Below are 22,649 nucleotides of genomic sequence, written 5' to 3' on the forward strand. Positions count from 1 at the left end.
ATGTGGCGTTGCTGCCTCTGGTGGTTTTACCTTGAAGCGGGCGAAGAAGTGGTTCTGCTCCTCCGCCAGTGAAAAATCCCCTTCAGTAGCTCCAGCATTGGTCTTGTAGTTGGTAATGTGCTGAATTCCCTGCCACACCTGCCTGCTGTTATTGCTGTCCAGGTGGTATTCAATCCTCCTCCTGTAGTCCGACTTGGCCTTATGGATGCCCCCCCTCTTTTTAATTAATATTCTATTTTATTTCATCCTGTAAATAATTAAGTGCCTTAATTGTGTTTATATATGTGGTTTATTTTATGTCTTGTTGATTGTTTATTTATGTCTTGTTGATTGTTTATTTATGTTTTGTTGATTGTTTATTTTATGTCCTTTCTATTTATAGTTTATTTTTTACTGCCTGTTTTGCACCGTGGGTCTGAGAGGACTTCTGTGAATTTCATCTGTGCTGTATGTTGTGCATATAGTATATTTGACAAATAAAACTGACTTGACTTGAGTTTGGAGCGTGCTGTACTATACAGAGCCTCCTCACCTGATCTGAAGGCAGTGTTCCTCTCCTTCAGCAGCTGCTGGACCTCCTTTGTAATCCACAACTTCTGATTAGGATGGACCCGGGTGCGTTCATCCACCGTGACAGTGTCTATACAGAACTTAATATAACACAGAACCCTGTATGTAAATGGGTGTTAAAATATTTCCCAGCAGGTCCTGTCAAAGCAGTCCTGCAACAGCTCCGTCAGGCCATGTTTTAACAGTCCTTATGATATTAGAGGCAGTTTTCCTGAAGGGAGTGTATGCCGGATCCAATAGCAGTGACAGGTGGTTGGACTGGGCTGGGTGTGGTAGTGGTATGACCCTGTAGCCTTTCTTGACGTTTGGGTAGACCCTGTTAGCTCCTCTGGTCAAACATATAACATGCTGGTGGAATTTTGGGAGCACTGCTTTAAGGTTTGCGTGGTTGAAGTCTGCCGCGATAACAAACACTGCATCAGGATACCTGCTTTTTGACTGCTAATGCTGCTATGTAAAAGTCCAAGAGCTACGTTAGCGTTAGCATCCAGTGGAATGTAAACAGCAGTGATTAAGACGGTGGTGAACTCTCTAGGGATGTAATTGGGCCAGCATTTGATAGTCACATACTCCATGTCTGGGGTGCAGTGACGGTCTATAGTCACTGTGTTGGTGCACCATATGTTGTTAACATACACACACAGTCCCCCTCCTCTGCTCTTACCGGAGTTACTTGTCCTGTCCTGTCCTGTCCTGTCGTTGTGCTGTGTAGCCTTCTAGCTGTATAGCCGAATCCGTGATGAATAAGTGGAGCCAGGTTTGCGCCGTCTCTGCAGCCCCGCTTCTGTTTCCTCTCCCGACCCCACCTTCTCTGTCTGCCTGCTGGGCTGGTAATCCATAGTGAACCGGGGAACCTCACAATTTCTGGAGGTATGTTGTGTGAATGGAGAAAGTCAGATGAGACGTGGCAAACTCCAAATTTGAGGAGATCTTGTCGACTGAATTTGTTTTCCTCACAAAATGCAGACCGCAAACAAAACAAAATGAACACACTGAAACATAGAAAAGTAAACTGGCAAGGAAAGCACTGAGTCGCTTCACCTGTGTATACATGTGTAACTGTTTGTCAATAAAAAAAAAGAAATATCAATATTATTTATTTTTTATCTTTATTATTATTGTTGCAATTGATTATATTTTCATAAATCCTGGTCTGATGTCTGAGCTGGAGTAAATGTAGAGGCTGTCAAAGCCAATGTAACAGACAGAGAGCAGAGTAACAAGCTACTGAGTCAATAAAGCGTCTCCTGAGACCTCATCCCACTGTTTGTCAGAGTGTGGATGATATGCCGCGCGCTCCCTCTCTCTCTCTCTCTCTCTCTCACGCACACAGATACACAAACAGCAGCAGCCTCGCGCACTGCTGGAGCTTTTAGAGCCAAGCTGAAGAGAAGAGAAGAAAAGAGAAGGATGTCTGTGGCAGCGAAGAAAGGAATAAGCGTTAAAGCAGAGTCCAGAAAATGCGCAGCGCGCTTCTGGAGGCTCTTCCCTCACCTTCTGCTGTGTCTGTCCCTGGTCGCGTACGCTGCGCTCGGCGCGCTCATGTTCCAGTACATCGAGGGTGGGAGCGAGTCCACGACCCAGCAGGAGTACCACGAGTTCTTGGGTGAGATTGTCACCAACGTCCAGAACATCTCCGGTAAAAACAAACTTCTCATTATTTACCATGTCATCACACATGCGCTACTTTAGATTCATTCGGACAAAGGCGTGCGCACTTCAGCGCGTCATGCAAATACGCATGACCATTATCTTTCTTATTATGAAATGTGCTCTTCATTGTCAGGTAACGCCTCCGCCACGCGCCAGGACATCATTAAACATGTGGAGATAATTATGCAACACAAGTTCAAGTCTATTTGGCTCCAGAGACCTGACAGGTGGAATTTCTTTGGCTCCATGTTCTTCTGCTGCACAGTTTTCACCACAGTGGGTAAGTTACTCAATGTTTTTTCTTGCTCAGTATATCACACTGGATGAGGAGGAAACATGATGAAGTGATGAATGTACATATTGGGGATAATGGGACTCTACATACATAAATATAACATTCAAATATGTAACAACATATGTAGTAACTCATTCTGTATTTCATTGTTGCATTTTTTATTTGTTAAGTGAAGTCAGGGAGTGATGGGTGGATTTTTATTCACGCACACACACACAAATACATATTTGGTGGTCGTCCAGTGCCCCTCCATAGATGGCGTGCTATGCGATCACCTGTATGAGCTATGCCTAGAACCAGCACAGCCATATACTCTGCCGACAAAGCCACAACATAACGTGGGGGTCATGTAACCACAGATTAAAGGTCAAATATGCAATATTTTACTTTGTGTAAATATTTAATAGTGCTAATGTCTTGAGCAGAGTATGAGATCATCCACCTTCTCCCTTCATATTTACACACTTACCCCTGTGTGTAATTATGCTCCGCTTTCTTTTTCAAGAGCTTTTCACTCTGACATCTCAGCTGAACCCTGTGTGTGTGTGTGTGTTTCTGTGTAGTAGAAGTTTAGTGGAAGTAAGATGGCAAACGCCCGCAGTCTGCTCTCAGACAGAGCTGCTGGGTTTCCTCCATTGTTGTGTTGTTGTTTTTATGTTGACTTATGTTGTGTTGACTTACGTTGTGTTTACTTATGTTGTGTTTACTTATGTTGTGTTGACTTCTGTTGTGTTGACTTACGTTGTGTTGACTTACGTTATGTTGTGTTGACTTATGTTGTGTTGACTTACGTTGTGTTGACTTATGTTGTGTTGACTTACGTTGTGTTGACTTACGTTGTGTTGACTTATGTTGTGTTGACTTCTGTTGTGTTCTGTGAGTTTGTTAACCCTCCTCTCATTTCCTCATTCATACAGTTGATATCAAAACACATCAGAGCACATTCACCCGCCAAATTAATGACATTTACGTGTTTACACTCCGCCCACCAAGTACAGGTACTGGTCTCAGTTCAAACACAAGTGTGACTCTACCGTTCCAGACCACACCGTACCATGATGGAAACAGCAAAAGAGAATAATGGCTCATTTAGAGAAGTAGAGAATCCACACTTCAGATGAGTTGGTTTTGGTCTGATCCTAACCCTTCAAAGTTTAAGATAATCTATTTAACCTATAGTTACCATCACAACTCAAAAGGAGTTTTGTTTGTCCATTGTGGGCTGTTGTAAAAACATGGTGGTGAACCGCCTCCTGATATAAAATCTGGTAATGAAACAAAGAATCATACAATTACACACTTCTAAAAAAGGAGTATAGTTATTTTATGTTTATGTTTTATTGTTGCCAAATGAATATAATCTCACCTTCATTTTAAATTTCACTCCAATTTGAATTCACTTTAATGGTTTTGGGTTATTATTTTATTTCAGTTTGGAGTCAATAGTGGAGGCTAACCGATCACCGCCATGGTTAATAGAAAACTGTGTAACGTAATAACAATATGTCATCTGACTCTGTTCAGCTGAGGGTTTTAAAATTGTCACAGTGTTTGAGGAATTATGGCCTTGCTGCATCATCAAGCATATTTTTTGACATGCCTAAAAATAAATAACATTATGCACCCGAAATGTATCGTCATTTAAAATGTACACTTTATAATACAATGTAAATATGTAGAGTAGCATTGTTTAGTAAGCATAAGAGAGAGAGAATAAAACTTCTGCTTCAAGTCTGTGACTTTGACCAATCACAGGGCAGTTCAAAGAGGAAGCGCCCACATCCATGTCGCTTTGGTTGAAAACTGCCTTTGCTGCAAAGCAACCTAAACAAAGATAAAAAAAGAGTCTTAAAGAGAGTCAAACAATAAGTGCATTAAGATCTGGCAATGTGAGCGGAGCCTATCAGAGTTGGCGATATTGCCTTGGGCTGCAAATTGAGTGTATGTTCCATATAAACTTAAGTATTTAATGACACAACAATTCACTACATTTTTAATATGTGATTTAGAACACTCAGGTTTGATGTAATGTACACCAGAGATTAACCCTTAACCGTTTAGGATTGTTAAGTACTTTACTGATCTACAAGTGATATCTGTGTCGGACGTCTCTTCCTGTGACAGCACTCTGACCAATCATCGCAGAGTTACCTACTCAGCACGCTTGGAACCTTGCCAGACCAGGTACTAAAAATAGTACCTGGTACCAGGTTACTATGCTAGTGGAAATGCTACTTAAACCGTGCCGCGGTGAGGCGAGTGGGGCCGTGGAAAGTCTGATCGTTTGTTCACCTTTAACCCTACAGAGTTCCCCCTACAGTTTCAGAGTTAATCCTCTATGTACACACTGGTCAGCTTCTCGCCAGCTGCGATGTTTCCTCGTGTGTGAGCCCTCGCTCGGTCGTTTCCTCTGACAACAGTTTTCTCTGCTGCTTTTTCTCCGGCTCTATCTGGCTGGTTTCATGCTCTTAATCTCCCTGTGAAGATAAACACATGGTGACAGGGAGGCTCTGAGTCGTGTTGTTATAGAACTGTTAGGCATTCATCTTTGTATTTATCAGCCATGCTTACACATTATAATGTTGGTCATTTCCATCAGATGCACAGCAGTCGTCAGGGCTTTAATGATGCACACTGTGATCTCATCGTCACTCACGCTCACATTCTCAGAAGTTCCCTCTGCTGTGGTCTGTGCTCCATGTGGTTTGGTGCACTTGCTACTAATGGCTGCAGTGCTCCGCTCATGTATTGACATGGCAGAGAGTGACACTGCGGCGCGGTCAGTCTGCACAGTGTGTATATACATAGCTGGGAGTCAGGCTGTTCTCAGAAGTAAGACTTGAATCATTTCTTTTTTTTATTTGTGCCTCAAACTCCATCCAACATTTAAAACATGCTCCAAGTCATGGGCCAAACAATCTAAAATCAGAAATATGAGTTTAACATTTGTATTAACCTTACCTTCAAGCCAAATGAGAGTATTTCAGATATGAACAAACTGCTATGATTGAAGGAAAAGAATAATTGCTGACCACTGTTTGTGTCATTAGAGAAGTGGGGAGAGCTTCGTGGAGTGGGGTGGAGTGGCTCAGTGGTTAAGACCGGTACCCTGTGTGCGAAAGACATCACGGTCGCATTGTACTCAATTCCATTGTAAGTTGCTTTGGATAAAAGCGTCTGCTAAATGACATGTAATGTAATGTAGTGCTCACAGATCTAAACCAGTGCATTGTGGGATATGTAGTATTAATGGTGTGATTGCTATTTCCCACTGGGCCATTCAAAATAAAAGGATCTAAAATGATGTTGCAGGCCACATATGATTGTACCTCAGGTTAGATTGAGTTTAACGTGTGTGTCCCAGAACATGTGACATGCTCCAGAACGCTCATATCATGTGACGCTTTGCCTATGTACATGAGCTGAGTGTTATCATCCACAGGACACTTGAACTCCCTGAAATGTGTTGGACTGTAATTGTGCTTTCCTGGCAAACGCAGATCAAACAGGAACCTCTTGATTGGAAGACAGTGGAGTCTGTTTATTTTATTTTTTTTACAAGAAATCATTTATGATATCTGAAACTGATCAATATGTGCTTAAGAGAACAGACAAGTGCTTCCTGTAAATTCCATTAGCATTGTCATACAATCATATTTATATACACGTACAGTATCTTAGCCAATAATTTGCTGTGCTTAATCATTTGGACTAGATGTATCAAGCTAAAAGAGAACCCCTGCTTCTGACTGTTTTCAAAGTCTAATTATTTTAAAAAATGTACAGTAAATATATATTTTACTAAATAAAAACAAAGAAAAACAATGTCTCGGGTTCTTCTGGTAACTCCTTAGGATACAGAAAAACGCCAATTTAATCCCACCTTACTAAAGTAACGATGCCTACAAACTGACAAGGCAGTTAAAATTGAAAAAAAACTACAGTAGGAAGATGACAAAGTTGGATGATATTGTGATCTCTTAACGGTGACTTTTCTTGATCTGTTTAATATATATTGTAAAACCTCTGTGCTGAACAGTTAAATTAAAAAAGGGCCCAAAAAGAATCTCCCACAATCCATTTGTGTGTGCCAACCCAGTGTTTGGGAACCACTGCTGTAAGATCATAATACTGACACTGATAAACTGTTCAGGGTCATAAACTGGATGTAATGTCTGAGAAAACACTGGACCCAAGAGCACGATTCAAAGTGTCCCAAAAAAGGTTTTTATTTAAAGTGAAAAAACCTAAGCAGCAAACAAAAGGTGTAAACTAACTGAGGGAGGTCCAGAAAAACCTCTGGCAAAAGTCTTAGGCAGAGCAAAAACTGGCAGGAGGAGAGCAAGACATGTGGCATGACGATCTGACAGAGGGTGAATGAGAATGGGCTGTATTTGTAAGGGAGACTGTAGAACTTTCTAGCAGGTAAAGCTATTTGTCTTTCATTCTATTTATTTGTTCATTGTTGTAATTGGTATCAAAGCACTATTGCCTTTAAAGTGCCTTTAAGGTGCATTGTCAAAGATCTGCTTCATTGAAATTTACGAGGTTCAGCAGCGGCAACGGAAAAAATAGAACTGATTCCTATCGATAGCGCAGCCGGTGGGAATGCTCACATTGATTAGAATGGAAGCGATTTGCAACGGCTACCGTTCCGCGGCCGTTCCGTGGCCGTTCCGCGTCCAGTGGAAATCCAGGGTAACTGTGTATGTGGAATAAACCTTCAGAAAGACAGTCGAGTTGTGTTCTGGTTACCCTTTCCAAAAGGGAGCATTGAGCTGGAAAGACCAGCCAGCAGAAATCTGGACAGAGACTGAATGGGAGGCTGATGAGAAAGCCATACTTTCTGCCCAGGGGTGTAGTGAGGAGCAGGAGTGCAACGTCAATTGGCATCTCTCTGATACCGGGCCGATGTGCGAAGCAGAGTGGAGCAGGCTTGAAGCCAAGTGCGGCGGCATCTGTGAATGAAGGCCTGGACTGATGGAACCCGGGCCTCCTGCTCCTGTGCCGGGAACAGTGGCGGTTGATACCCCTGAAAGCACTCGAGGGGGGAAAGTCCTGTGGCGGAGCTTGGGAGGGTGTTGTGGGCATATTCCACCCACAGAGGAAGGGTTGTTGGACGAGAGGCACCGCAGAGCTGTCTCCATCTCCTGATTCATCCGCTCAGTTTGGCCGTTCGACTGTGGGTGGAAGCCCGAAGATAGGCTGGCACCAAGGAAACTGCAAAACTAACACCAAAAACTAGAGGTGAATTGGGGCCCCCGGTCAGAAACAACGTCTCTGGGGAGGCTGTGCAGATGAAATACATGTTGTAACATGAGTTCAGCAGTGGGTAACGGTATGAAATGAGCAGTTTTTGAGAAGCGGTCAACTACTGTGAGTATTACTGTGTTACCGTCTGAGGGAGGAAGTCCAGTGACAAAGTCCAAGGAGATGTTGGACGCCGGGCGATAGGAGAGGATGAAGTTGAACTGGTTGAAGAACAAGGCCCACCTGGTCTGACGAGAGTTCAGTCTTTTAGCAGAACGGATGTATTCCAAATTCTTGTGGTCGGTCCATAGCACAAATGGCAGCTCCGCCCCTTCCAGCCAATGCCTTCATTCCTTCCAAGCCATCTTAACGGCCAGCAATTCATGGTTCCCTATGTCATAATAGGGAACCATGCAGCAGCTGCATTGGTTCCGGAGAGTCAGACAAGGAGCTGGAAGTGAAGGGCGGGGCTGCGGCAGGTTCCACAACAGGCAGATGTGGGGGACCTCTGGGAGTAGCTGAGCGGGCTCTCTCCTTTCTTCGCTCTCTGAGGCGCCCATCCACTCGAATGGCAAGAGCGATGAGGGCATCCAAACCCCCGGGAGGGTCTCGAGTGGCCATTTAACCTCATCGGAGAGGCCATGATAAAAAGCATCAAAAAGTGAAGCAGAGTTCCACTTACTTTCAGCGGCTATGGTGCGAAACGCAATGGAAAATTCTGCAACAGTCCTTTTCCCCGGAACCAGGTTGAGCAGTCCTCTAGCCGCTTCTCTTCCTGGAGTGGCGTGAGCAAAAACCTTTTTCAGTTCAGCAAAGAAAAGCTGAACGGAGGAGCAAACAGCTGACTGCCTCTCCCATTCCGCAGTTTCCCAATCTCTGGCACGACCCGAGAGCTGGGAGATTGTGAACGCCACTCGAGATCACTCTGACGGATAGGAGGAGGGCTGGAGCTCGAAAAGGAGGGAAAACCTCTGGCAAAAGTAGCAGGCAGAGCAAAAACTGGAGAGCAGGACAGAGGGTGCATGAGAATGGGTTGTATTTGTAAGGGAGACTGAATGGGAGGCTGATAAGGATAATGAGGGCCAGCTGTGGAAGTGGGCGGGGAGACTCAGGTGAGTGGAATGAGGTGATTGCAGGGCCGACGTGAGTGACGAGATCTGCAATGACAAGAGAGTTAGTGAAGGCAGATCAACGCAGGAAAAATAAACAAAAAACAGTCCCTAAGCAGGTGACCCTGTGACACTGGACTGGTATAAACACACAAGAACAGCCAAAGAAGATCTGTTGTTTGCTGTTGCATGCTGGGTAGTGGATGCTAACATACTGACCCACAGGACAGATCATATTGTAGCCTGCGTGTAAGTGGACTCTCTGCAGGCTTGTCCAACACGTGCACTCGAACCAGTCCTGCAGTACGGCATCAGCATCACTGGCCACACAGTGATCATCCTCTGTGCAGGTCTGTGGCGTCTTCACAGTGGCTGATAAGCAGGGACCAGCATGACGGAGAAGGGCGGGGCACGGCTCTATGCACGTCAGTAGTATCCACGGTCTAATGTGTTGGAATGGTGACGTGCTGGTGGAATTTGGGCCAGATGTCTGTCATGTGTACATGGTTGAAGTCTCCAGCTACCACATAAAAAGCCTCCGGGAGCTTGTTCTGTAGTTCCGCTAGCACATGGTTAGCTTCAGAATCCGGTGGGATGTAAACGACAATGACGAACACCACGGTAAACTCCCGAGGCAGATCGTGTGGCCGGCACATAACTATGCTCTATTGCCTCGGAGCAGTGTCTTTCTCACCAATGTACAGTTTGTGCACCAACCTTTGTTAATGTAGGCCCACAGTCCCACTTATCTCCATAAGTACCGTTTGGCCGAATGTAATCATAGGTTGGCACGCTCGTTGGCATAAGCAGGATAATAAAGTAGCAGTCACTGATGATAGTCACGTTATGTTTATTGTGACAGAATCAGAGAATTGCATTTTCTGTGACGTTTACTCCAGAGCTCAGAATTAAATTTAGTGAAAAAGAAGCAACTTGAATCCTGAGGGGCAACATTAGAGAAAAACAACAGAACTCTCTCGACACTGAGCAGCATTCCAACTCTGACACTGATGGAAGGCAGACATTAGCAGTATGTGTAGCAACACACTTTAAACACTGTTGGCATCACTTTTAAGAACTTTAAATTTAGTGCGTGTGCTAATAATCCCAAAGACATGAGTCACGGGTCCAAACTGGAGAACATGACTCTGGGAAACGATTTACAGCCCATCACAGAGGAGGTTTAAACAGAAGAGACTGTCCTCTGTTGATGAGATAAAAAGACTCCTCCTCACAGCTCTTGTGTTCATTGGTATTAATTTGGAATCATGAGCATCAGTTTTAGTCCTGTCCACATCTGCACGGCACAGTTGCAGATTGTTAGCGTGTAATAAGGAAATAACAGTGTGTGTGTGTGCGTTGTGTTTTTATGGAAATCAAGTTGATAAAAACAAACATTTCTAACCCTAACCAGGTTTTTGTGTGTAAAACTCACATTCAGCTTCACGAGTGCAGTGCCCGTGCTGCGTGTCTTTACTCATTGTTACTATAACCGAGCAAAAGTTCAGTGACCTTTTTATTTGTCTATAGTAGAAAGCAAATACTGATACTGACATAATGGAACTCTATGGCTGCATAACAGTTGGTTGGTGGTCACTGAGATGCAGAGCTAGAGTTCAGTGGGGTGACTGCTGCAGGAGAGAAGCTTCGTCTGAACCTGCAGAGACCTCCCTTGGAGGGGAGTGGGGTGAGCAGTCTGTGGTTGGGGGTGCTCTGTTCGTTGTCTGCCTTAGCTTCACTGTGTCTTGTCTCACTCTCAGTGCTGCGTGAGTGAGAGGGGGAGTGGCTACAATACTGCGGTGAAAGCCAATGTGTGCTTCTTTTACTTTTGCATTACTTAAGGCGATAGGTGGGGTCACACCCTGATAGGCGGGGTCACACCCTGGACAGTTCACCAGTCCATCACAGGGACACACATACAGACAAACAACCATTTACTCTCACACCTATGGTCAAGTAAGACACACAGTTGCAACTTTGGGGTTGAGGGTCCTGCCCAACTGGAAACTAGCAGAGCCGGGAAAAAACATATCACAGGCTACAGATAACACGTGTGTAGTTGTTCACAAATGTGTACAGACACAATTCATTCTAAGAGTAGTAACGTGTACAGCCATTTTATAGGCACTGCACTTTATTATGGCACTGATATTAACTAATATTCAAAATAAAAATTCCCAGAAATGATGAAAAATAATGTTTTTTCCCCACTATATGTTGGAGGGTATGACTGTGTTTGTATGAAATTATAGCAGCAAAATAGCAAATGAGAGGGAAGAAAGCACAGAACTGTAATCAAAACAAGAACAAAGAAAAAAACTCAAATCTCAAATACACAACAGTGAGTGTGTGGGTGAGTCTACCTGGTATTCCTAATGTTGTGGGGACCTAAATCTGTTTACACAGTCACATCATGTTAAATGGTGAAGACTTGTTTTATGCTGCTTTTCCACTGCATGGTCCTGGCAGGGCTCGACTCGCCTCGCCTCGGCTGCTTTTCCATCAGTGATAGTACCTGGCACCTGGTGCTTTTTAAAGTACTGAACAAATCTGTTTAATGAACTGATTCTAATGATTCAGTACATGGAAAACTGACCAAACCGTGTCGAGGTGAAAGTTAGGCTGAGGTCAGGGTCAAGGTTAGGATTAGGCCAGTAGCAGTTATGGTTCAGGTTAAAGTAAGTCATGGAAACCAGTGTCTGGGTCCTGCCCTGGACTTTCTCCTGCTGTTGTGAATGGATCTCACTTAAACATTGCCTACTGTCTGTACTCCAGATTATATTCACATCCTAATCTCTGTGTTTATACCTGACTGAGCTCTACATACACATGACACCACACACATGTTCCCTCCACAGCTGAGACAAAACAGTGTCTGTGTTTGAATCAAAGCTCTGTGAACATTTGTATAAGTCCATGTGTACGTGTTGTCAGGCAGGAAGCATTAGGAATAAGCAGAGGAGCTTTAACACTTGGTTAATCTGATCACTGAAAGGATCTGGATCTAATGGAGACCTGCTGACTTTTCTTTAAATTCTGATTTATTTATAAAATTGACACAAATACAAGACACAAAACAGACAGAAATGACAAAGTAATAACATAAAGTGTTGTTGTGAGGACGATAATAGACATAATAGCAAAAGCACAAAGGCAAAAGCATCCCATGTCTCGCTAATAATGTAAGAAAAGCAACAAAATCAGCTAAACAGGATGGCAGGACACCAAACAAGGTGAATATTATTGGATGTAATGACTGAAAGTGAGTCAAATACAGATGTCCAGAACACAGACTGGGCAGGACAAGGTCAACGCATGTGGGGCAGATCAGCTGGTGCTAGGTGATATTTATCGCAATTTGGATCGATGTCATGGAAGATGTGAGCCGATTTAAATCCACACTTAACATCATGGAAAGAGAGTCTGTCCTTTAGTAACCGGATAGTTGCCACAATGAAGAGGATCTCTGTCTTTTGAAGTAGAACAGAAATAATAGCCTGGTGTAGAGTCGGGGGAAGTGTGCCACATTGTAATGATTCGTTGAACATATTCAATAGAAGTGGGGATAATTGATCAAAAACCGGGCTCCTCCCATTAGGGTACATTTGATTTCACCTGCTGTGAAGGGTTCATCTGACTTTGATCTAGTTCTTAAAGAAGTCTTCATGCTGTGTCTGACCAGACGACCAAGAGTAGAAGTCCCTGAACTGGTCCTTAATAGATTTGGGATACCATCAGTAGTGTTAAACTGAGGTGAGGCAGATTGTCGTATTCGGTGAGCAAGTACTTTACTTGGTTTATCACCACATTCATAATACTTATGGCACGTTCATTAGAAGCCAGGGCGGCAAATTCAGCCTTTTCATAAGCAGCTCTTTTTGACTGCAATTCCGATCTCTCTGTGGAAAGATTGCAGGTACCATCAACATGGACATATTTGTGCCATGTTCATTCACATGTGCTGTATATTTGCATGCAGCATCCATGTGCTTTATGCTATTTACTATCTCACATCATTCACACACTGCTGACAGAGCCACCGGGTGCACAACGGCATGTAGACTCGCGAGGAGCCAGGGATCTAATGATGACTGAGTGACCCACAGCTGCCCCCCACAGGGGAACCAGTTAAATGAATGAGATAGCATTCAGGCAGGGTGACAGTGGGATAGCAGGGTCAGTGTGACAGGTGCACCACTTCATTTTGACTGAGGAATCCGCACAGCTGTGATCAAGGGCTACAAAGCCATTAGCATGACTACAGACTCATATTTATACTATAGTGACACGAGCCCAAAGTATTGTGGGCTCGTGCTTTTATTATTAAGCTTTTACATAATCAAATATTAACAGTCAATAGAAAAAAGTATTCAAGTAATGAAACATAGCCATGGGATTTAAAAGTGAATTGTTGTATTCACCTTGTATAAAAGGTGTCACCTGACAATCACTCTTGAATAATCTGTATCTCTTGTAAATGGTGGGGATGACAGTCGGCGGAGCACTGAGAGGTCAAAGGTGAAGGCAAGCATGTGTCTCAATAATGTTTGTTTTGTGCCTTTAAATCTGATAGTTAAACACATGTGCAAGTACTGGTTGTCCGCATGTTCATTGTTAATAATAGTTTTCTATAGTTAAATAATACGATTACCCAGCACTTGCCTTTGTATCGTGACACACTCTGATGCTGAAGAACACTTTGAGAAGATGCATTAGTAAGTCTCTTCCTTTCATATACATCAGAAGTGGTTAATAGAAGCTAATGGATAACGGAGAGGGCACTCTCAGACAAGAACACCACAAACCTCACCACAAACGCATATTAGAGGTTGTTAGTGGTTAGAGCCACTCAGTTCTCTGTGTTGTCTTCATTCATTTCTCCATTTTTTCAACATGACCAGTATTATAACTTTGGAAGTTGGAAGTTTACACAGATTCTGTTTTTATATATATTTTAAACCAGAACCTAAAAACCTGACAGTGGCTCAATGGTAGAGCGAGTTGTCTTTCAAATTGAAGGTTGTGGGCATTTTCATAGTAACTTTTGCACATTTAATTTCATGCAATGAACTTGCACACAAAGAAGAGCAATGCCATTGCAATATTCATCCACTAGGATGCGCCTGGTTTTCTGGTTGTGCCACACACAGATGAAAAATCCACATCAGAGTACTCCAAACATCCAAACTCTGGTCTGCTTGAAAGAGGCCACTTGCAAGTGAACTGTGGAGTGGTTGATAACTGGTGTGATCTCTATCCACGCCTTTCACTGGAAGCTTAACAGCAACAGCATCAGTATTCTCATCCACATCTGGAAGGGAGGAGATGGGAGAACCAGGAGCCTGGCAGCTCCCAACGCTCCCTTTTTTGCAGGCAAACTAGCCACCATTTAGCCACACCAAAGTGCTGCAGAAACAACTGACTCACTGCAATGAGTCAGTCCCACCTGCAGTAGAATGAAGGCTCAGGACGCCCCTGCCTGCAGGCAAGAAACTGCAGCGAGTCGGGCTGAATGCACTAGCTTACCTGCAGAGGAGGAAGAGTTGGCGCCTCACAGACCTGGAGGATAGGTGCAGTTTAACAGCATCGATCCTCTGACTTTTCAGTGATTCTCCTTGCAGTTCTCTCCACTCCTCACTGGGGAATGTGGATGAAACACTGAGGCTGCTCCACCGGCCTCCTCCTGGCCTTCAGAGTGCTGTTCATCAGAAGAGCAGCAGGACAGATGAACACTAGAAGTGTGCCTGCTGTTGTTGCTGCCGATGTCGTCAGGTGCAGGACTTGTGCTGGTAAAGGAGTAACATTTGGCTGGATTGAACCTAAGTGTTATTTTGGTGGAATCAGCCTTTAAAAGAGACTGACTCATAAGCTGTGAGGCTCCAAACTGGCCTGAGTTGTGATCATTTCTTCGACCGTCTCCCATTCATGTGTATGTGGAAATTATTTGCATTTTTTTTGCAATTTTTATCACCATGGTTGCATCAATGCTTAGAAAAGTAATAGCCCGCCATTCCTGATGAAACCGCACGTTTTGATATAGGATGTGTTTTGGGTGCAAGAATAACAATTCAATACAGAGAGACTCACAAGCCCCTCCCTAATTCCTCCTCCTCATCCTGTCACACACACACCCGTGCTTCTCCCAAACCTCTAAAAAGCAGAGAAAACAGTATGTTTTAAAGTTGTCATATTTTATGAACGGTTGATGGTAGAGATAACATTTTTGGTTTGTGAGCGTCAGGAGGTGTGAATTGACAGAGAAATCACAGTTTTAAAATCACCCTCGTCTTGATTTTTCCAAAACCTCAAAGCAGACTTTTAACATGGGAGTGAATGAGAGATTTAACCAGAACTCTCTGCGCTTTGAGGTGATTTTAAGAAAAACTGCAAGTCATATTAAAATGAATACACACACAGCGTTAGACGACAACCAAGGAAACCTTTTGATGTCAAAATTGTCTGTGTAGGTTAGAAATTGTGGGCAGGAGAAGAGTTTGTTTAGAGATTTTTGTGAGTATTTTTCTGGATTTCAGCAGAGTGTGTCACTCTAGCGGCACGCCCACGCACGCAATACACACCCATTATAAAATCTGAAAACGTCAAAAAAAAGTCCAAAAAAACTGTAAACTGTGATTGTATAAAAATTGTAATATGTATCAAAATGTTGGGTGAGAAAAGTCTTGTGACCCGTTTAAAGTTTCAATCACGTTTCTACGTTAAAGTATGACGACACTGTGATGCTCCAAAGTGGGCTTGGTTTTTCTCCATCTTTCAACCGTTTCCCATTCATGTGTGGAAATTATTGGCATTTTTTTGCAATTTTTGTCGCCATGGTTACTCGAAAGTCTTAGAAAAGTGATAACACACCATTCCCGATTTGCCTTTGTGAACGTTAACTGAACCAGCTGAATTGGATCAACTTTACATCAGGTGTGGACCAACACACCCAGTGGAAACATTCTTAAGAAAGTACAGTCTTGAGCTGGTTTATATTTTACTTTGTGAACCTTTGGTCAAAAACCTGAAATACCCTAAAACTGCGTATGCTTGGCATCACTGATGAGTCTATCTTCTCTGTTGCAGGATATGGAGAGATCTATCCAGTGACCCTGACAGGTAAGGTGGTGTGCGTCTTGTATGCCATGGTGGGTATCCCTCTCATGCTTCTGGTCATTCTCGATGTGGGAGACTTTCTTGCCATGCTCATGTCCAGAGCCTACGTCCACATCCACGCCCCCATCAAACACCTTTGTACCTGCACGTGGTCACCGTGGAAGGCTCGTAAGAAGGCGGCAGAGCGGAGCCACTGGGCTCTGAAGGATGGTACGGTTTTTTTCAGCCATGACGTCGTGATTTCTGAACCCCTTGACATCCTGCAGGTACTGCACAGCCAAGCAGACATCCGCCACAAGTCCATCCAGCTCGAAAACAACAAAGAGATCTTTGAGAGGATTCTCGCTCGGGAGAATTTACTCAGAAAGGGCCCACTGCTCAGGGCCTTCTCCTGCCCGGAGCTAAACAGACTACCACCGCCGCCCGTTGTATGGGACTTCTCAGGGTTAGGAGATGGGATGGACATGCTGGATGTACCATTTGTGCTAATCCTTTTCATTGTGTTTGCCTACATTTTCTTTGTTGGTTTGATTCTGCCAGTATGGGAAACCGAATTCAAAGGATTTGACCCCTTCTACTTCTGCTTCATCACGCTCACTACAATAGGTTTTGGCGACATTGTACCCAATCATCCCAAGTACTTCATGCTCACGTCGCTCTTTATTATTGCGGGCATGGCCATCATGTCCATGGCTTTTAAGCTGAGCCAGACACGAATTGTAAATTTCTACCGCCAGTGCATCAAGTTCATCAGCTTCAGAGCGTGTGCAGATATTCAGAATTGAAGAGAATGACTGAGTCATTCACTGAGGTGTAGGCTCACAGTCCTGGCTCCGAAAAACAAGAGGAGGCCATGGGAACTTGTCCACTGAAGGGATTTCTTTGTCCTGGTGGTTTGGTCATAAGCATGAGCAAAGTCAAAACTGTGCACGTGCCAAACGCTTTTGCCCAGTGAAGGAAGATGATATTCAAAAAACTCTGCTTATGTACATAGATACAGAATTGTGTAGAGGAATTACCTTTTTAGTTGCACTGAAGCAATGCTCCTGCTTTAAACTATCATACATGACACAAGAGTGCTGAAAATGTGAATTTCCCACTTCCTGCTAGGACAAAGATATACATTGGTTGCCTGCATTAAAATATCAAAAAGACAAGACTAAGCTACATTTTTTGAATAATGTATTTAAATGAGCTAAAATGTTTCAAACTCACTTAAAATCCACAGAAGTCTGTAATTAAATTAAATGGAACGGACCGTTTGATTCTGCGTTGTGGAGCTGCTGCCATGTTTTACATTGGGTTTGCCTTATATCCATGATAATAAACATGTAAACCCTCTGAATCCTTTGTACTCTATTGGATGCTAGGAGTCTTCATTGGGGAGCCATGGATCTGCTGGTGGGCGAATATTTCATAATAAAAGCCTTGTTGATAAATGGAAACAGGAAATAGAAAGGCTTCAGTGGATTGACTTTGAAATGGATAGAACATGTATTTGCTGTTGGGAAGAGCTGAGAGCTGCTGCTGCCAAAGCGTGACAGGTCTGCCTGCAATCACCAGCAGGGGGCAGTACTCACAGAGAAGGCTCTATTTACAGCCACACAGGAAAACACGACCTGGGAATGACCCTAAACCTAACTCAACGCAAGCTAAAATAAAATATTAAACTAGGTATGATATACTAAAAAAATATATCAAACAAAAGAAAAATAATATACACTAGAATTAAAGAATAAAATATTTACCTCTGTGTCAAATGTACAAGAAGTAAATAGATATGTCGATATACAGTAAGCAAAGAGTTTTAGAAGGTTTGGTCCAGGTGAGAACCCTCATCATCTTCATCATCTTCGTAATCTTCATCTTCATCATCATCATGGTCAGTTCACACTCATCTTCATCATCATCGTAATCTTCATCATCATCATGGTCAGTTCACACTCATCTTAATCTTCATCATCATCGTAAATTTCATCTTCAATTCAATTCAATTTTATTTGTATAGCGCCAAATCATAACATACATGATCTCAGGTCTCTACATAGACAACATCAGGAGAGCAGAGAAACACAACAGTTCACACAATGAGCAAACACTAGGCATCAGTGGAGAGAAAAAACTCCCTTTAACAGAAGAAGAAATCTCTGACAGAACCAGGCTCAGAGATGTGCGGTCATCTGCCTCGACCGGTTGGGGTGAAAGGAAAATGGGGGACAGCGGAGAGGTGGGAGACAGAAAGGGGGGAGAGAAAGGACAAGAGGGAGATGAGGGAGAGACAGAAGAGAGAGAGAGACCAGGAGCAGATACACAACAACTCTATCAGGTTACAAGTTTATACAGTTAATGATATCGACTTTTTAATTACAAAATAATAATAATAACGGTGATGATAAGCGTAGCCTAGAAAACTGGATCTTGATCCTGCAACCTGCATGATGAGAATACAGAGAGAGAGAGAGGGAAGGAAGGAAAGACACAAACTAGGGAGAGAAAGAGACAAGGTTAATGACATATAAAAAGTCATAATCAAATCCTGAGTGTGAGAGAGTGAATGTGCATGTACCACAGGGAAATCCCCCAGCAGTTTAGTTCTATAGCAGCATAACTAAGAGATGGTCCAGGTTTCCCTGAACCAGCTCTAACTATAAGCTTTATCAAAAAGGAAAGTTTTAAGTTTAACTTTAAATACAGAGAGAGGCTCCGCCTCCCAAACTGTCATTGGAAGCTGGTTCCACAGGAGAGGAGGAGCCTGGTAACTGAAGGCTCTGCCTCCCATTCTGCTCTTACAGACTCTGGGAACCACAAGTAAACCTGTATTTTGTGACCTAAGTGGTCTATTAGGGTGATAGGGTAAGACTAGGTCTTTTAGGTATGAAGGGGCCTGACCATTAAGTGCTTTGTACGTGAGGAGGAGGATTTTAAATTGAATTCTAAACTGTGGGTGGAGCCAGTGTAGAGAAGCTAACACTGGAGTTATGTGGTCTCTCTTTCTAGTTCCTGTCAGAACTCGTGCTGCAGCATTTTGAATGAACTGAAGGATTCTAACAGACTTGTTAGAACATCCTGATAATAAGGAGTTATGAGGAGGACTCAAGATGGCGGCATAGAGAGTGGTCGACTTTTTCTGGGCTCCGCACCACAGCACTGATATTTCCTACATAACTCCGCCCAATTCGATATTCGCGACAATTTTCACATTGTGTATTTTAATATGAGTATTGATGAGTATTTTCTGAGACGTCAAGACAAGATGCCACCAAAAGAAAATAAAAAATCGGCCAAAGCGAGCAGACCAGAAGCTGCTTGCCTGACCTTCCCCCAGTGGTGGAGGAGCTGCAGCCGCTGCTAGCCAATACCGTGGACGCCCTTGACCCAGCTTTTCGTCAAACTATTCAAGAAATAACGGCAAACATAACCAGGGTGATTGATGAGAAGCTGGGCCCATTATCCCAAACTATACAGGCTCATGCCCAGCAGCTGAAAAAGATCGAGGAGCGAACAACGGAGGCTGAGAACAGGATAGCTGCGGCTGAACACTCATCTGAGACGGTGGAGACGCGGGTTCAAGTGCTTGAAAACCAAATACAAAGCATGGCCCAGCATATCGATGATCTCGAGAACAGAGGCAGGAGAAAGAATATACGGGTCATTGGTTTACCTGAAGACGCGGAGGGAAGTAATCCAACAAAGTTTTGCTCGCGAGCTGGATGCCCGATCTGCTCGGGCTGGAGATGAAAGCCGGCCACGTCAAGATTGAAAGAGCTCACCGCACCCTCTCTCCGAAGCCGGGACCGAATCAGCGTCCACGACCCGTTCTAATCAGGTTTCACAACTTCGCTGACAAACAGAGGGTGTTGGACGCCGCAAGGCGCAGCGGGTCTGTGAAATTCCAGGAGTCCAGCATCATGTTTTTTCAGGATTTGTCGGCCGCGGTTGTACGCAAACGAAAGGGTTTTGAGGATGTGAAGAAACGTCTGCGGGACATTGGGGCTAAATACATGATGCTTTACCCGGCTACGCTGAAAATAATTCACGGCGGGGAAGCCAGGAGCTTCGACTCCCCTGCTAAAGCCATGACTTTTGTTGACACTCTCAGGTGAGCCACCAGCTGGTCTGTTTATGTTCATCAATGGGCAGGTTACTCATCTGGATTAATACGTTGCTTTGAACTTAGTTTGTTTTATGGACCGGTTGTATATCTATGTGAATAATGATGATGGTTCACGAGGCTAAACCTGAACAATGTCAAATGACAACCGTTGCCTTACTGTCCTGTGTTTATGGTGTTCATGGGTGACTGTTAACATGATGTGTGAAATAATATTACGTCCTTGTTCTAGGGTGGATATTAATGTTATTCATGTGGTGTTATTTGAGCTTGGAGCTGTAGGAGAAGTTCATCAGGTTAGGAGAAAGTTTTGGTAATCCCCTGGTTACTGGTGGGGAAGGTTCCTCCCACAGTGCTGTTAGCACGTCTGTTTTTTGGATTCTATGTTGTCTGTTTGTTTTTTTTGTTTTTTTTTTTGTTTGTTTTTTTTGTGTTGTTTGTCAGCTGGGTCACAAAAAGGTACACAAATTGCATGGAGATCATAATACATCTGGGAGCTTAAATCTTTTCAATGAAAAAATGTTATGACATGTGACACATTGAGGCTGTGCACTTGGAATATTAAGGGAAGTCACTCACCCATCAAACGAAAAATGATATTGCTATCTTTAAAAAAGGAGAAAATTGATATTGCCATGTTGCAAGAAACACACTTGAATGATGAGGAGCATTTAAAGCTGCAACAGCTTTGATCAGGTCTATTTCTCATCTTTCACCACCAAAAGCAGAGGGGTGGCTATACTCATTAGGAAAAATTTACCTGTTAAAGTATCAAAATGCATTAAGGATAAACATGGACGGTTTGTACTTATTTCAGCCTCCTTGTTTGGGGAGGAGTTTGCTCTCTTAAATGTCTACTGTCCTCCATGTCATCCCTTTAATTTTTTGGTGGAGGCATTTGCCAAATTATCTTATCTTGTGGTGGACAGTACTATTGTAGGAGGTGACTTCAACTGCCTTGTGAATCCTTTGATGGACAGGTTTCCTTTAGGTGCCTCATCTCTATCAAAACAGTCCAAACATATCATTGGTCTCTGTGAGGACTTTGGATATGTGGACGTTTGGAGGACACTTCATCCTGCAGATAAGGAATTCACCTTTTTTTCTAATCCTCACAGTTGTTACACAAGAATTGATTACTTTTTTGCCCCAAAACAGCTTATAGAATCGGTTGTCTCCTGCTCAATTGGAAACATTATAATATCAGATCATGCTGCAGTATATATGAATATTAAATTTAAAAAGCTTTCCAAGAAACCCATGAGTTGGAGAATGGACACCTCAATTCTAAAAGATCATAAATTTATATCATATTTCACTACAGAATTTAGGCATTTCCTCGCCATTAACTCCCCCTCTGTTAATAATTCATCTCTGCTCTGGGAGACCTCCAAGGCCTATGCTAGGGGGTTGATTATATCTTATACTGCCACCAAAAGACGTAAAAATATGGAACAACAAGCTTTATTAGAAAAAAGGTTAAGTATATCGGAGAAGGAATATGTCAAGAAACCTACAGCAGCTAAATTGAAGGAAATTACTGCTATTCGCTCCACATTAGACTCTTTGCTAACAAAAAAGGCTGGGGTAAAATTAGGTTATGCAAAACAAAGACTATTTGAACATGGGGACAAACCGGGAAGATATCTAGCCAATTTAACAAAAAGGCGAAGGGCCTCTCAAATTATTGAGTCAATTTTGGATGTGTCTGGGACTTGCTCATCTGATTCTGGGGTAATTGGGGACACCTTTAGAAATTTCTTTACAAAATTATATCAGTCAGAACAAGCTGATAATGCTGAAACATTAATGGAAGCTTTTTTTTCTGAACTTGATCTTCCCACTATATCGCAGGATCAGAAATCTAAATTAAATGCCCCGATCTCAGCGGTAGAGCTGCGTGAGGCCATTCAACTCCTTCAAACAGGCAAAGCTCCAGGCAGTGATGGTCTCGGTAGCGAGTTTTATAAGGAATTTCAGAGTCTTTTATTAGAGCCTATGTTGAAAATGTTTAACCACTCTTTTGAATGTGGCACCCTTCCACCATCATTAAGGGAAGCCAATATTTCACTGATTCTGAAAAAGGGGAAATGCCCTGAGGATTGTGCCTCGTATAGGCCGATCTCGCTGTTGAATGTGGATTTGAAGATTCTTTCCAAGGTATTGGCAAGACGTTTAGAAGGTCTTTTGCCAGTCATAGTGAAGGAGGATCAAACTGGCTTCATTAAGGGCCGTAATTCCTATAACAACATTAGAAGATTGCTAAATATTATCCAGCTAACTGAACAGCAGGAAATAGATGGTCTTGTGATTTCCCTAGATGCGGAGAAAGCTTTCGATCGTGTCGAATGGTCTTATTTGTTTTTTACACTTGATCGGTTTGGCTTAGGTGATAGTTTTATTAGATGGGTGAAGGTCCTGTATACCCAACCAATGGCTGCAGTCGTAACTAATGGACTTAGGTCCACAAATTTTGTGGTCCAGAGGGGTAGCAGGCAGGGTTGTCCTTTGTCGCCTCTTTTGTTTGCAGTAGCTATTGAACCTCTAG

The 22,649-nt window shown here is 43.1% G+C and overlaps 1 protein-coding gene across 2 annotated transcripts; it reads left to right on the forward strand.

The window, feature by feature from the left end:
* The first annotated feature begins 1,888 nt into the window (after window positions 1-1,888).
* On the forward strand, window positions 1,889-17,255 carry kcnk18 (potassium channel, subfamily K, member 18). Of its 2 annotated transcripts, XM_044015155.1 has the most exons (4): window positions 1,889-2,209; window positions 2,357-2,503; window positions 15,961-16,780; window positions 16,839-17,255. In XM_044015155.1, exons 1-3 carry the CDS (start codon window positions 1,981-1,983, stop codon window positions 16,773-16,775), a joined length of 1,191 nt encoding a protein of 396 aa, XP_043871090.1. In that variant the 5' UTR covers window positions 1,889-1,980; the 3' UTR covers window positions 16,776-16,780; window positions 16,839-17,255. The 2 variants fall into 2 exon arrangements, with proteins under 2 accessions (XP_043871090.1, XP_043871089.1); XM_044015154.1 differs by having other exon boundaries at window positions 15,961-17,255.
* Window positions 17,256-22,649: the final 5,394 nt, after the last annotated feature.

Source organism: Solea senegalensis, unplaced genomic scaffold (genome assembly GCF_019176455.1).
Source record: "Solea senegalensis isolate Sse05_10M unplaced genomic scaffold, IFAPA_SoseM_1 scf7180000012943, whole genome shotgun sequence".
NCBI classification, from domain to species: domain Eukaryota; kingdom Metazoa; phylum Chordata; class Actinopteri; order Pleuronectiformes; family Soleidae; genus Solea; species Solea senegalensis.

Coding starts and splice junctions, on each gene's coding strand:
- kcnk18 (XM_044015154.1), top strand. CDS start 1,981: ATGTCTGTGGCAGCGAAGAAAGGAATAAGCGTTAAAGCAGAGTCCAGA. Junction 2,210..2,356: donor CAACGTCCAGAACATCTCCG/GTAAAAACAAAC, acceptor CTTCATTGTCAG/GTAACGCCTCCGCCACGCGC. Junction 2,504..15,960: donor CACAGTTTTCACCACAGTGG/GTAAGTTACTCA, acceptor TCTCTGTTGCAG/GATATGGAGAGATCTATCCA.